At 41.3% G+C, this 14874-nt stretch overlaps 1 protein-coding gene across 16 annotated transcripts in view; it reads left to right on the top strand.

The window, feature by feature from the left end:
- The window catches only part of PCCA (propionyl-CoA carboxylase subunit alpha), a 438870-nt gene that overhangs the window by 235223 nt on the left and 188773 nt on the right, over positions 1-14874 (top strand). For all 16 annotated transcript variants that reach the window (XM_070048637.1, XM_051850469.2, XM_008260152.4 and 13 more), the window contains one exon: positions 2477-2587. In XM_070048637.1, the coding sequence (XP_069904738.1) occupies positions 2477-2587 (111 nt within the window). The remainder of the gene's footprint in view (positions 1-2476; positions 2588-14874) is intronic.

Here is a 14874-nt window from a genome sequence, read left to right as displayed (position 1 = left end):
TTATTTTAAAGGCAGAGTTAGAGACAGAGAGAGATCTTCCATCCACTGGTTCACTCCCCAAATGACTGCAATGGCTGGAGCTGGGCCGGGTGTGAGGAGCCAGGAGCGTCTTCCAGATCTCTCATGTGGGTGCGAGGTCCCAAGCACTTGGGGTATCCTCTCTACTTTCCCATTTGCATTAGCAGAGAGCTGGATTGGAAGTGGAGCAGCCAAGACTCAAACCGGCACCCATATGGGATGCTGGCTCTGCAGGTGGCAGCTAGACCTGCCAGCCCCCTAAGCTGTTAATATTGATTAGGCTAAAGATAGGAAGTTACATCAAAGCATTAAGCTCTTCTTTCCCATGTACAGACATTACAGTACAGGGTAACCTACTGTAACAAAGATTTCTAATACAGCATGAGTAAGGTTGAAATTTATTTAGCTCTAAATAAATTTGCTGGTCCATGCTGATGGTGTACCAACCAAACTTCTGAGATCAAAGATACACACACACACACACACACACACACCCCACTTGTTGCTCCACTTAATTTGCATTGCCAATGATAGGATGTTCGTGTAAGCAGTGTTTCATAAGTGAGGCAGCAGTTGAACACATCAGTTTAAGTTACCTTCTCTTGTCTAGGAATGAGTTTGCTGGGCCTAGCTGTAAGGCTAGATGAAAAAATCAGGTGTGTGTCTGAGTGGTCTTCGGCTCAAATAAAACTCTTACTGTGGAGCATGACGAAATGAAAAGCGTGTCTTGGGGAACCCAGCAGTCTGTCACAGTATAATTCTGTATTAAAGAATTTTTAGGTATGTTATTGTAATTTTTAAAAATTCAACAACTTGTTCTGAAGAGATAGTGCATTCATGATGGGAGTTTCAAAATGCATGAAGAATATGGCAGAAAGGAATTTTGTCTTATTCAATCTCTAAGCCATAGTTCCCTTTGGGGAAAACCACTGTTAGTATTTATTACTCTTATAATTTATAACTTAAAGTCTAGCTAAGTTGTTCATTCTTCCTGGACCATAAATCTCTTATTTTTAAGGTCCCTTTTTTTATTTGAAGTTTTCTTATTCTGTAACTGGCTACTGAAAGTTTCCCCAAGTCTGCTATTTTATTTTCTGTTCTCACTTTTCCTCCCCTTGCTATCTAATTACTGCAGAACAATAGGTATAGACTAAATGTGGGGAGATACAGATTAATTTGCTTAGAATATCATCCTGTTAAAACCTCAAAAGATGCTGGTAAACTTTTTTATGTCAAGAGTCCGTTAGTAGATGTTTTAGATTTTGTGTACCAAGTGGTCTCTGTCACAACTGGTTGACTCTACTGTAATACCAGGAAAACAGCCGTATATGAGGAAATGATGAGGACTGTGTTCAAATAAAACTTTATTTACAAGAATAGATGGGCTGGATTTGGCCTGTGGGCCAAAGTTTGCCTTATAGGATAGAAACAACAGTCAGTGTAGATTTGTGGAGCTCCATCACACAGCATGGAACTGGGAGTTAGATACCTAGGACTTAGGATGTGGTATAATGCCTTTCTGATGTTTATTCAATTATATTTTGTCTTGTGCCCTATGTTCATTTCCATATAAGGCAAGGTCTGTTAAATCATTTGGTCTGGCCCTGCCACAGCAACTACAGGCAGCATTCGAAGTTCAATGAATTTAGAGCAAGCTGATTTTTAAGTTAATAATTTTTTAGAGATTTATTTATTTGTTTGAAAGGCAGAGTTACAGAAAGGCAGAAAGGGACAGAGAGAGAGAGGGGAAGAGAGAGAGAGAGAAAGAGAGACACTTCCATGCACTGGTTCACTCAGATGACCATAATGGCCAGAGCTGTGCCAATCCGAATTCAGGAGCTAGGAGCTTCTTCTGGGTCTTCCCATGTGGGTGCAGGGGCCCAAGGACTTGGGCTATCTTCTACGGCTTTCCCAGGCCATAGCAGAGAGCTGGATTGGAAGTGCAGCAGCCAGAACTCGAGTCAGCGCCCATATGGGATGCCAGCACTGCAGGCGGCAGCTTTACCTGCTGCACCACAGCGCCAGCCCCAAAGTTGATCATTTTGTTTGGCACATAAATGATGTTATAAATATCCAAATGACCTTTGGCAGAAAAAAGTTTCCCCTCTCCTTATATATAAAAGGATAATCATGGGCCTTTTGGGTTCCAGGCATTGCATTAAATATCCAATTTATACCTTATGACAGTTAGGCATAATAGGGTCTGTGATTGTTACCAGTTTCCAGATGAGGAGGGTAAACTTTTGGAATGGTAACTAGTTTACCCAAGGTAAGAGGTTGACCTCATGCTGGAAAGTGCTCTTTGCTTACTTGAAGTCAGGAAGGTAAGTGATGTTGAATGGTTTTCTTCTTAAGTTATAGCACACACCGTATATAGCTATATTTCTCCCAGTTGTTAGAATTAAATTTTTAACTGATTCATTGCTGTCCAATTCAATTGATACCATTTTGTTCTTAGGTGTTGCACATAATATTGCCTTACTTCGAGAGGTGATTATCAATTCACGCTTTGTTAAAGGAGACATCAACACTAAGTTTCTCTCTGATGTGTACCCTGATGGCTTTAAAGGTTAGTATGCATTGAAATATTTTAGTATTTTAAGCTTGCTAATTTTATATTTTTGATAATGTATATGTTAAAGGGATTTGGCTCATATACTTGCTCTAATAACATATTTTGAGAATCCTAAATTATGGACATTTTTTATTTTATGTGTTTGTGAGTGACTCATGAATGTCATAATTTACGATTTTGTGTAGATTGCTCTGTGAGTCTAGTGTTTTGCAGTAAAACTTGCAGGCAGATTGTTAGCTTACATGACTAACTGATGTCTGAAAATCAAATCAGGTTTTTACTCCCTACTGTGGGAATATGTGGGAACTCAAGTGATACTCTGTGTGTGTGTGTGTATGTATGTGTCTGTGTGAATCTTTATGGCAAATGGCACTGAAAATTCAGAAAACCAGATGCTAGTCCTGTTACAAGAATGAAGATTCTCAAGATGATGGTTCTTACTCTGAAAAATGAAGTGTGGGATGTGAGGCTTAGCACTGAAGAGTTGTCAGTGTGTGCAGGAAGTAAGAACAGTCTCATCCAGTGAGACACAGGAAACCCTGCAGCAGGCGCTGGAAACGTGGTTAACATGTGATGGCAGCTGACAGGAATTTCCTGAAACTTACGGAATACAGTATTTACATCAAAGCCAGAAGCCTTGACATACATTTCCAATGAACTTAGGGATGTATGAAAGTTAGATTCTCTCTCATGAATTTTAAGTATCCTCTTTATCCCTTTATCGTGTTTTACTATGTAAACTGACTTGCATAATCATGTAGGATCTCACTCTTTGTAGGTGTGGATCAGTTTCACATACTTGAGCTGTTGAGTGTTCTTATAAAGCAGTTTTTATTTTACAGTTTTAAGATTAATGAGAGATAATCAGTTTGGATGTTGGCTTTTTTTTTCTTTTGCTTTAAATATTTGTTTATTGATTTATATGAAAGGCAGAGTGAGCGAGAGACAGAGAGAGATCTTCCATCCACTGATTTACTCCCCAAATGGCTGCAATGGCCAGGACCGGACCATGCTGAAGTTAGGAGCCAGGAGATCCATCCAGGTTTTCCAGATAGGTGGCAATGACTGAAATAGTTGGGCTGTGTGGGCCGCCTTCTGCTGGCTTCCCTGGCACATTAGCAGGGGGCAGAATCAGAAGTGAAGCAGCTGGGGCTCAGACTGATGTTCAGATGGCATGCCAGCATCCCAAGCAGTAGCTTACCCCTCTGCACCACAATCCTGGCCCCATCAATGTTCTTTCAAAACTTAGTGTTATGGGGTTTTATCACTTGTGCCAAGGGATCTTGGAACAAACTGAAGATTTTCTTAAACTTTTAAATTTGAAAAAGTATAAAATAAAATAGGTCCTTAATATGATTGCCTTTTTATATTTTTCATTAATATCTCTCCAGAAACCATTGAGGTCATTGTTTTTGTTGTTGTTGTTGTATCTCTAGTAACAAAACATAATAAGCAGTAAGTAGATACTTTTAGAATTAAGAATCTTATCATAGTATTTGTGAGAAAGGATTACTTTATACATGTTTGTAATTATCTGTAAATATTTCTAACATTTTTACTTCTTGTATTTCCAAAATTTAAATGAAAAGTTATAGCACATTGTGAAGTGGACTCTAGACTTCTGCATGATTTTGTTTGTGAGGGTGATGTGATAGGAAACAGTAGGCAGATAGAGAAATACCTCAAGGAACCATTTGAACAAATATATTTTTTGCATATGTGGTATTTGTATACATGCCTTTGTAAGTGTCTGTGTATGTGTACATATGGTAAAATATCCCCTAGTGGAAGAAAACGGGGCACTTGACATTCCTGGTTCGGTTTAGTGACTGTACGCACAGCTAACAACAACAGAGAATGTTTTCAACATCTTTCGATAAGATGTTGAAACAAAATTGTATATTAAATCTATCTATTGCAAATTTTGTGATATATTAAACACGACATTTCTTTTTAATAAGCAGTTACCAGTACGGACACCATAATATTGTTTCTTATGTTTATACCAGATAAGAACATAATTTCTTTGTCATAAAGTCATAGGGCCTTTAGCAAAATATTAATTTCATCCTTCATTTTCCATGTGAGAAAACTAAAGCTCAGGAGATGGGTAAGGCTAAATGGCCAGTGAAGTAATAAAACTTGGAAAGCAGCCTAGAATTTTCAACTCCAGTTTGAGTTGTGCATCAGCCATAAAAATTTCAGTTGAGGTAGTATGTATGTTGTCGTATGACCTGTAAGGATTTTGAAAGTACACACTTGTGTTTAATCTTAGTGTCAGCCTCTTACTTGATTCCGTCATCTTTGTTTTCCTGTTATTCTTCTCCGAATGGCTACTGTCTTCTGTTCTTCAGATGATTGTTCCTCCTCCCTCAGCTTTTGCCCAGAGCAAGTCTCAGATACATTAAACTATTGTCTTTGACTACTGGTATATGTGTCCAGAAGAGACAGCGTGAAGTGACAACTGAAGTTAATCCAGGATCTTCCCAGTATGTTTGAGGCCAGGTCATTTTGCCCCTCTGGGATTACCCATCTGCTTCCCATCTGTCCAGCTAGCCTGGGTATTCACAGGCAAGTGCCTGTTTTTATGACTGCTTTAAAATTTCGTGTTATAAATGTTTATGGTACCAAATTTATTTGTAGGACAGTTTTACTAAAGATTTTTAGATGTGGACTTCACAATTATTGTGTCTAAAATATAAAAATAGAATACACAAGAAATTGATCTTTTTGTCACCTTTTTAGACTCCACTGTTGAAATGCTGTTTTGCTTTGATTTTGAAAAATAAATAGAAAATGAGCGAGAAGACATCTTGCTCCTGAAATAAACAGAAAATGAAGCAGATATTTTAAGAACCACCATTTCAGATGACTTGGAATGATCACTTTGGGCTTATTTCTCTCCTACCTTACCTCACTTCAATCTCAAGCTCCAACAAAAGAAATGACCAGAATTATCTTTTTCTTCTGAAGAGTTACATATTTTTAAGCCAATTGATTCAACACAGAAAGTATTCAATAATTCTTTTTACTTCAGAATTTAACAACTGTTTCTATACTTTAAAATGTGATACTGTTATATTAAGATTGAACTTAGTCATCAACTATTATTCAACAAATAATTTGGTAGGGGCTCTGGAAGGAAATCAAAGGTGGACTTTCCCTGTCATTAAAGAGCTAACGTTGCCGGCGCTGCGGCTCACTAGGCTAATCCTCCGCCTAGCGGCGCCGGCACACCGGGTTCTAGTCCCGGTTGGGGCGCCGGATTCTGTCCCGGTTGCCCCTTTTCCAGGCCAGCTCTCTGCTGTGGCCAGGGAGTGCAGTGGAGGATGGCCCAGGTGCTTGGGCCCTGCACCCCATGGGAGACCAGGAAAAGCACCTGGCTCCTGGCTCCTGCCATCGGATCTGGCGCGGTGCGCCGGCCGCAGCGCGCCGGCCGCGGCAGCCATTGGAGGGTGAACCAACGGCAAAAGGAAGACCTTTCTCTCTGTCTCTCTCTCTCACTGTCCACTCTGCCTGTCAAAAAAAAAAAAAAAAAAAGAGCTAACGTCATGAGAGAAATAGACATGTAAAGAACTAACTACATGGCAGAATAAAACAGGTGCTAAGTGAAGGTATAAGCATAGTGTCTTGAGAGCAGAAAAAAAAATTCTGATTTAGGAATTCAACACTGACTTCAAGGAGGGGTAGTGTTTTAGATTACTGAAATGCCTGTCCGGTAGTGTTGCAGCTACCATGCTAACTTGTGCGAACTCTGTGTCCATGTCTTCCTAAGCCTTCCTCTCTGATGTGTGTTGGCCATTTGAATTCAGCCACAAAGAAAGCACTCACTACAGGGAGACTGGCAGATGCTACATACACTCGAGGACGTTTTTCTTGCTTCCATGCTCCCTTTGGTTCAACATTTCCCAGCTTTGACCTGAGTATTTCTTATTAAAGAAATATTTATTTATTTGAAAGACAGACTGACAGAAAGAGATCCCTTCCACTGGTTTATTCCTCAAATGGCCATAATAGCTTGGGCTGGGCTAGGCTGAAGCCAGGTGCCTAGAACTCCCTCTAGGTCTCCTACCCACATGGAGGCAGGAACTCAGATATTTGAGCCATCTTCCACTGCTTTCCCAGGATACATTAGCAAGGAGCGAGATCAGAAAGAGAACAGCGGACACTGGAATCTGTGCTCCGATATGGGATGCTGGGGTAGCAAGTGCAGCTTAACCTGCTCTTCCACAACACCAGCCCTTGACTTGAGGATTGAGATCAAACAGAGCCCTTCATCGAAAAAGAAGTACTACCCGTAAAGGAAGACAGAAGATTCCTGACAAGTGATGCTCAGGTTTGGAATTGTTGATGTGGGAGACAGATGATTATGCGTACTGAGAAATAGTAAGAACACTTAGGGATATTAAGTTAGAGGACGAAGACTTAACTAAATCTGTGATTTTTTTTAAATAGTTTGAGTTGGATGTTTTTATTGTCAATGCATTTTGGTTGTAGAATTTAGAGTTCAGTACATGTTAGTGTTGGAAAAACCCCATATATATCCCTTTTCTATATTTCAGAATAAGCATGCAGCAGTGTGTCATGTGCAGAAATATATGTTTAAATGTATTTTCTTGGCCGGCACCGTGGCTCAATAGGCTAATCCTCCGCCCTGCAGCGCCGGCACACCAGGTTCTAGTCCCAGTCGGGGCGCCAGATTCTGTCCTGGTTGCCCCTCTTCCGGTCCAGCTCTCTGTTGTGGCCCGGGAGTGTAGAGGAAGATGGCCCAAGTGCTTGGGCCCTGCACCCCATGGGAGACCAGGAGAAGCACCTGGCTCCTGGCTTTGGATCAGTGCAGCGCGCCAGCCGCGGTGGCCATTGGAGGGTGAACCAATGGCAAAAGGAAGACCTTTCTCTCTGTCTCTCTCTCTCACTGTCCACTCTGCCTGTAAAAAAAAAAAAAAAAAAAAAAAAAAAGTATTTTCTTTACATCAGAAATATAATACACTCCTGAATGATTAGTTCTTGACTTGATAATAGAAGACCTGAATTCAAATGCTTCTTTCTCTGCTTAATAACCATATGATGTTAAGCAAGTTGTTTAATTTTTCTGAGCTTTATGTCTTTTTTTAAATTTTATTTGAATTATACAAGTTTCATATATTTCGTATATACAGATTTAGGAACATAGTGATACTTGCCACCATACCCTTCCTCCTGCCTACCTTCCTACCCTTCTTCCTCCTCTTTCTCCTATTCCCATTCTTAATTTTTACTAAGATCTATTTTCAGTTTACCTTATGTTCATAAGGTTAACCCATCATTATATAAAGAGTTCAACAGATAATATGAAGAAAAAAACATTGTTCCCCAACAGTTGAGACTAGGGCTATAAATGATCATCACATCTCAAAATGTCAATTACACTCCAATGCATCACATTTTAGGTACTCTTAATAGTTACCACAGATCAGGGAAAACTTATGGCATCTGTCTTTTTGGGCTGGCTTATTTCATTAAGTATAATGATATCCAGTTGCAGCTATTTTATTGCCAAATATAAGATTTATTTTTTTCTTTTACCACTGAGTAGTATTCCATAGTGTATATAGACCATAATTTCTTTATTCATTCATTAGTTGATGGATATCTGGATTGAGTCCGTATCTTAGTTATTGTGAATTGAGCTGTAATGAACATGGGAGTACAGATAACTCTTTGATCTTTGATTTCATTTTGTTTGGGTAAATTTCCAGGAGTGGGATGGCTGAGTCATATGGTGGATCTATTTTCAGATTTTTGAGGTATCTCCATACTGTCTTCCACAATGGCTGTACCAGTTTACATCCCCACCTGCAGTGGGTTAGGGTACCTTTTCCCCTACATCCTCACCAGCATTTATTGTTTGTTGATTTGTCTACGAGCCATTCTGACTGGGGTGAGGGGAAGTGTCTTTATGGTTTTGATTTGTATTTCCCTGATGGTTAGTGAGCCTGAGCATTTTTTTCATGTGTATGTGGACCATTTGAATTTGCTCTTTTGAGAAATGCTTGTTCAAGTCCTTTGCCCATTTCTTAATTGGATTGTTTGTTTTGTTGTTGTTGAGTGGAATTAGTATAGAAAATTTCCCTAATTTGGAGAAAGAAAGGGACGTCCAAGTACATGAAACTATGATATTTTTAGAAACAGAACATTTGGGTGGTCAAAGTGTAAGACAGGATAGTCACTGCTAAGAATCAAATTTGGTTTGAAAGAAAGTGGAAGAAGTATTTCAAAATACATAGCAAGAAGATAAAGAGAAAAATCAGGCGGGAAATAAGAGGAGATATGAAGCAAAGAGCCAATGAATAATGAGAGCGGCATGAAAAGAAAAATAAACAAATAAAGGAAAGACAAAAAAAGAGAAAATAGGAGAATTTAATTTTTTCACTGTTCTGATGAAAGCTTTGAAGTATTATTGGAAAGAATCACTGAGTTTCAGACAGTTTGTGAAAAGGAAACATAGATCCTAGACTTATTAAGGACAAAAACTTTGTAAAGTTTCTAGAAAGTGAGAAAGTCATATACAAGTAATACACAGTGAGATCATCTTTAGACTCTATGAACTAGAATTTAGAAAACCTTACACTGTATCTTTCATATATGGAAGAACTTGACTCAGAAGTGCTATACCTAATCCAGATATCCTTCAATTGTCAAATCAGGTTGAGTATCCCTTATTCAGGAAGTGTTTGAGATTTCAGGTTATTTCTGAATTTTTGAATATTTGCATATACATAAGAGAATATCTTAGAGGTGGGACCCAAATCTAAACCCAAAATTAATTTCTTAAATAAAATTCTAGTTATTTAACTCATTATATGTTGTCAGTATTTAAGAAATATTGGTGAATGAGATTTTGACTCTTTTTATACTTAGTCTTTGAAATCCAACATGTATTTTATATTTATGGCACATCTCAGTTCAGACTGGCTGCATTTTTTTGTGTGATTTAAAATGCCAGTTTATTGTAGTTTTGAATAATAGCTACTTTTAAACAAAAAGACTGGCTGCATTTTGAGAGTTGAGTAACCACATGTGGCTTGGTGGCCACCATATTGGATAGCACAGATCCAGATGTGTGGGTCTCAGTCTCATTGTATATTAAAATCACGTGGAGTACTTGTCCCAAGTACAGATGTCCAAATACCATTTGGAAATTGGATTTGTTATTGCTAGGATAAGGCCTAGGAATCATATTTTATATATACCATTTACTCATAGCCTCAAGGTAATTAAAAAAATATTTATTTATTTGAAAGCCATAGTTAGAGATGGAGAGTCAGAGAGAAAGCACTCTTCCATCCGCTAGTTCACTCCCTAAATGGTCACAATGGCCTGGGCTCGGCCAGGCTGAAGCCAGGAGCTAAGAGCTCCCTCTGGATCTCCCCTATGTGTGGCCGGGGCCAGACACTTGGGCCATCCTCTATTGTATCTCCCAGGCCACCAGCAGGGAGCCACATGGGACAGCGGTGCCACAGGCAATGGCTTTACTCACTACATCACAACGCTGGCCCCTCAAGATCATTTTTTTTTTTTTTAAGATTTATTTCATTTATTTGAAAGAGTCATAGAGGTAGAGCAGAGGGGGAGAGAGAGAGGTCGTCCATCCACTTGCTCACTCCCCAGATGACCACAATGCCCAGAGCTGCACTGATCTGAAGCCAGGAGCCAGGAACTTCTTTCAGGTCTCCCATGTGGTGCAGGGGCCCAAGGACTTGGGCCATCTTTTACTGCTTTCCCAGGATTGGAAATGGAGTAGACAGGATTTGAACCGGTGCCCATATGGGATGCCTGCACTGCAGGGTAGGGCTTTAATCTGCCAGCTCCATTTTTTTTTTTTTTTTTGAGGATTTATTTATTCATTTAAAAGGCTGAGAGAGAAACAGAGATCTTCCATTCACTGTTCCATTCCCTAAATGCCTGTGATAACTAAGGCTGAGCCAAGTGGAAGCCTGGAACCAATTACTCTACCCAGGTCTCCTCCATGGGTGCAGGAACCAAGTAGTTGTGCCATTATCTGCCACCTTCCCAGGTGCATTAGCAGGAAGCTGGATTAGAAATGGAGGAGCTAGGATTTCAGTCAGGCCTCTGATGTGGATGCAGGTGTCACACAGTGCTTTCCTCCGATATGCCTCAGCACCCATTCCTTCAAGGTAATTTTAATGTGCCTATGTTTTGACTGCAGCTCCTCACAAGGTCAGTCGTGGCATTTTTAACTTGTAGAATATCATGTTGGTACTCAAAAAGGTTTGGATTTTGAGCGTTTCAGATTTTGGATTCTCAGCCTGTATTAAAAATACAGGTATTTCTTTCAAATAAATATTCAAAACATTTGATCATACCTACCATTTTGGTGGAAGCTGCTACAGAAAATGACTGATTTTGAGGTAAGGATGATAGATCAGACATACATATTATCTGTCCCATTAGTTTGAATTTTGTTAAAAACAGAAACCCACAAGGAAGAAGAAAGGAAGTAGCATTTTGGAAAATGAAAAGCTGAAAGGGAATTTTTAACTGACTTGACAGCCTGAGAAAGTTGAATCCTCAGCTGACAATGGGGAAAACTTAGAAGTGGCTCATGAAATTTGCAGAACCCTTCAGAAGTCTTAATAATTCTTAGCTCTGAGTATCCTGGGGAGTTCCTAAATGTCAGACTGTTGGCCTAAATTCTGTGTAACCCTCTCCTTCAGTCTTCAGAGCAGGGTGCTTCTCTCGCCGTCTTGGTGGAAACATGAAGTTCTTCTCTAGAGAGTGAAGTAGTCTGTGCGCAAGTTAACGCCTGCACAGTTGGGCAGAAGACTGAGGGGACATGGGAATACTGAATTTGCTGACACTCCCTTCTTCCTGATACCCTGCTCCTCACTTGTTTCTCAGAATGCTGGCAGGCACACAGGTAGTCTTGGCATAGTTTCCTTCTCTGAGAAATCTAACAACCCAGCAAAAATGGTCCAACTGTATTGCCCTGCCCTGACGGCCAAGGCTGGTAAAACCACAGCTCAGCGTTGGGACATGCATTCCACTGCTTACTGTGGTCCTACCTTTAAAGGGAGCCACATATGACTGTTAAAAATAGACAGTCTAACCAAAGCCACTTAGGGAGAACACAAATAAGGGTGGCTGATGCTGTGAGGTGTGAGTGACTCCTTGCAGAGCTGGTGGGTGCCACCACGTGGTCTTGGCCTACAGCGACTGCTGGCTTGATGAGCTAAGAGCAGACATCATAAATATTGTTGAGGACTAGAGACCTGTGTTTGAAATTGGACCCCTTATGAATGTTAAGGTAAGGATTACATGGGAGGAAGGTTTTCTGTTTTTGTTTTCACAAATACTTACTGAGCCTGTTGGGTAAAAAGCTGTGGTCTGGGGCCAGCATTGTGGCTTAGAAATTTAACCCTCCTTGTGAGACGCCTGCATCTCATATTGGCACTGATTTGAGTCTGGCTGCTCCACTTCCAATACAGTTCCTGGCTAATGTGCTTGGGAAAGCCGTGGAAGATGGTCCACGTGCTTGGAGCCCTGCACCCATGTGTGAGACCCGGAAGAAGCTTCAAGTGCCTGGCTTTGCCCTGGCCCAGCCCTGGGTGTTGCAGCTGTTTGTGAAGTAAACCAGCAGATGGAAGATTCTCTCTCTCTGTCTGTCCCTCTCTGTCTCTCTGTTTCTTTCTCTCTCTCTCTCTCTAACTCAAATAAATAAAAAACAAGTCTTAAAAAAAAGCAAAGTTGTGGTCTGGACTTGAGGGTTACAGAAGTTAAACTAAAGCATCAGACTTAAGGCTTTTTAAATTTTAAATTTTAATTTATTGAGAAGTAGGTTCAGAGAGAGAGAGAGAGAGTGAGTGAGCGCACATGCCTGGTGGGAGCCAGGAATTCAATCTACATCTCTCATGTGGGTAGCTGGAACCCAGTGATGTGTGCCTCCCAGGATCTGCTTTAGCTTACTGGAGTCAGCAGCTGAATATCAAACCCAGATACTATGATGTGGAATCTGGGATTTACCTGCTAAATGTGGGCCCCAGCTTGAACTTTTTTTTTTTTTTTTTTTTTTGACTGGCAGAGTTAGAGAATGACAGAGAGAGTATAGACAGTGAGAGAGAGACAGAGAGAAAGGTCTTCCTTCCATTGGCTCACTCCCCTAATGGCTGTTACGGCCGGTGGAAGCCGGGAGCAAGGTGCTTCCTCCTGGTCTTCCATGTGGGTGCAGGGCCCAAGCACTTGGGCCATCCTCCACTGCACTCCCAGGCCACAGCAGAGAGCTGGACTGGAAGAGGAGCAACCGAGACTAGTACCTGGTGCCCCAACTGGGACTAGAACCTGGGGTGCCGGCGCCACAGGTGGAGGATTAGCCAAATGAGCCACCGTGCCAGCCTAAACTTTAAACCAAGAGCTATACCTTTTTGCCACCAAGTCTTCACCAAAGAACAGGTTGCTCACTGATTCACCCTTACTCATTGACATCAGGGTAGAGATTTTAAGCTTTTATGTCATGAGAGTTTGAGAGCCTGGTTTGAGAATGCCTAAGAACTCCACCTGGGCTAAGGTGGTTCTGCTATTAAGCAGAAGCCATTTGGACCTAGTGCTGACTTATGGCTTCTGGAGGCTTGAGGCTGCCCTTGTTCTGTGTGCCAGGCTGGAGGCTCTCTGTGTCTCGGCCTCCACTCTGTTTTCTCCGCACACCCGGAATCATGCTTACCGGCCTTCTCAGTCAGGCTTGGGGGAGAGGTGAAAACAAGCGTCAAATTACACCCTTGCAAAAGGGGAATAGGAAGAATTGAGAAGCATTTATTACTGTGTCCCAGACAAAGTCTAGGTGGCTTAGGGTTTATCAATAAGGAGAAGAATTTACTGTCCTGCCGTAATTTCAGTGGGTTAGCAGCCGCCATGCATTCTCACTCCCCTCCTGGCAGCCATGCACGTGAGTGAGAACCTGCTCTGAAATGTGAAAGAAGTACATCTGTCTCAGCGTTTTAGCCTAGAATGGAGACATGTCTAGTTGTGACCCCAAAGAACACTCTACCACCAGGGACAAACTGTGGAGAACATTCCAGGGGAGTCCTATGGCACCAGCATCCCAGATGCGTGCCAGTTTGAGTACTGGCTGCTCCACATCCAATCCAGCTCCATGGTGGTGGCCTGGGAAAGCAGTGGAGGATGGCTCAAGTCCTTGGGCCCCTACACCCATGTGGGAGAACCAGAGGAAGTTTCCGGCTTCAGATTTGCCCAGCTCCAGCCATTGAGACCATTTGGGGAGTGAACCAGTGGATGGAGAACCTCTCTTTCTCTCCCTCTTTCTGTAACTCTGCCTCTCAAATAAAAAAAAAATAGGTCAGTTATATTCAGATTTCTTACAGGGGAACTATTTGGACCTGAATACTCACTGTTGAAAAGAGATATCAACAAAGGGGATTTGACATGCCTGTCATATCAGTTTCCTGTGAGTTGTGTGGAGTGGTGATCCATTTTATTGGGGAACATCCTTTCCCAATATTGCCTGAGTCAGTGAGCTAACCATTGATGAGACCAAATGAAGTCCTGGGTGAGCATCTTGCAGTGCAGGCTTCCCTCAGTGTCTTGCCTTTTCCCCTGCTGATGTAGATCCTGCCTCTGTGTCTGAAGAAGTGACTTAGGGAATGTTTTGACTGTGGACCTCCCTGAGAAACACATTTAACCTCTTGACTGAGGGTGTACGTGCTCACGCAGGAAATGGTTATGAAAAATGCTCTGTTCAGAATGCTCTGAACATTTGTCTTGCTGGGCATGACCCACTTGCTGAATAGTTTCAAGAGCTCCTCAGTGGTTTCTTTACACGGTTTGATAAACATGAATCTGAAGTATTTGTATTCAAAATGAGATTTGATGACTTGCATCAGCTTGGTAGAAGTGCAAGTTACTGCCCCTCCCCCAACTTCTGCCAGCCAGGCTGCAGGTGGAATATAGGAATTGGGTTTAGTCCACATACTTCTGATGTCTTGGGAAGTTTGAGAAGCACAGTCCTCCTTTTCTTTTATACAGCCTTTGTGATTCCCTCTATTGATTTGCACGAGAAACTTTATTGTGAATTTATTTTAAAAATAGTGAAAATAAATCTATTATGTTGTTGACATAAGAGCAATGATGTTGTCACATACCATGTGTCTTTTGGGTCTGCAGTACACTCCTGAGAAAGAGTTTAAAAAGCGAGTAAGTCTCAGTATTGTTGTGAAAATCATTTTGACCTTGGAGACCCCTTAGAGGGCTCCTGGGGACTCCTGGTTGTC

Source organism: Oryctolagus cuniculus, chromosome 9, assembly GCF_964237555.1.
Source record: "Oryctolagus cuniculus chromosome 9, mOryCun1.1, whole genome shotgun sequence".
Taxonomy (NCBI): Eukaryota; Metazoa; Chordata; class Mammalia; order Lagomorpha; family Leporidae; genus Oryctolagus; species Oryctolagus cuniculus.
This window is presented reverse-complemented; position numbering and strand designations above follow the sequence as displayed.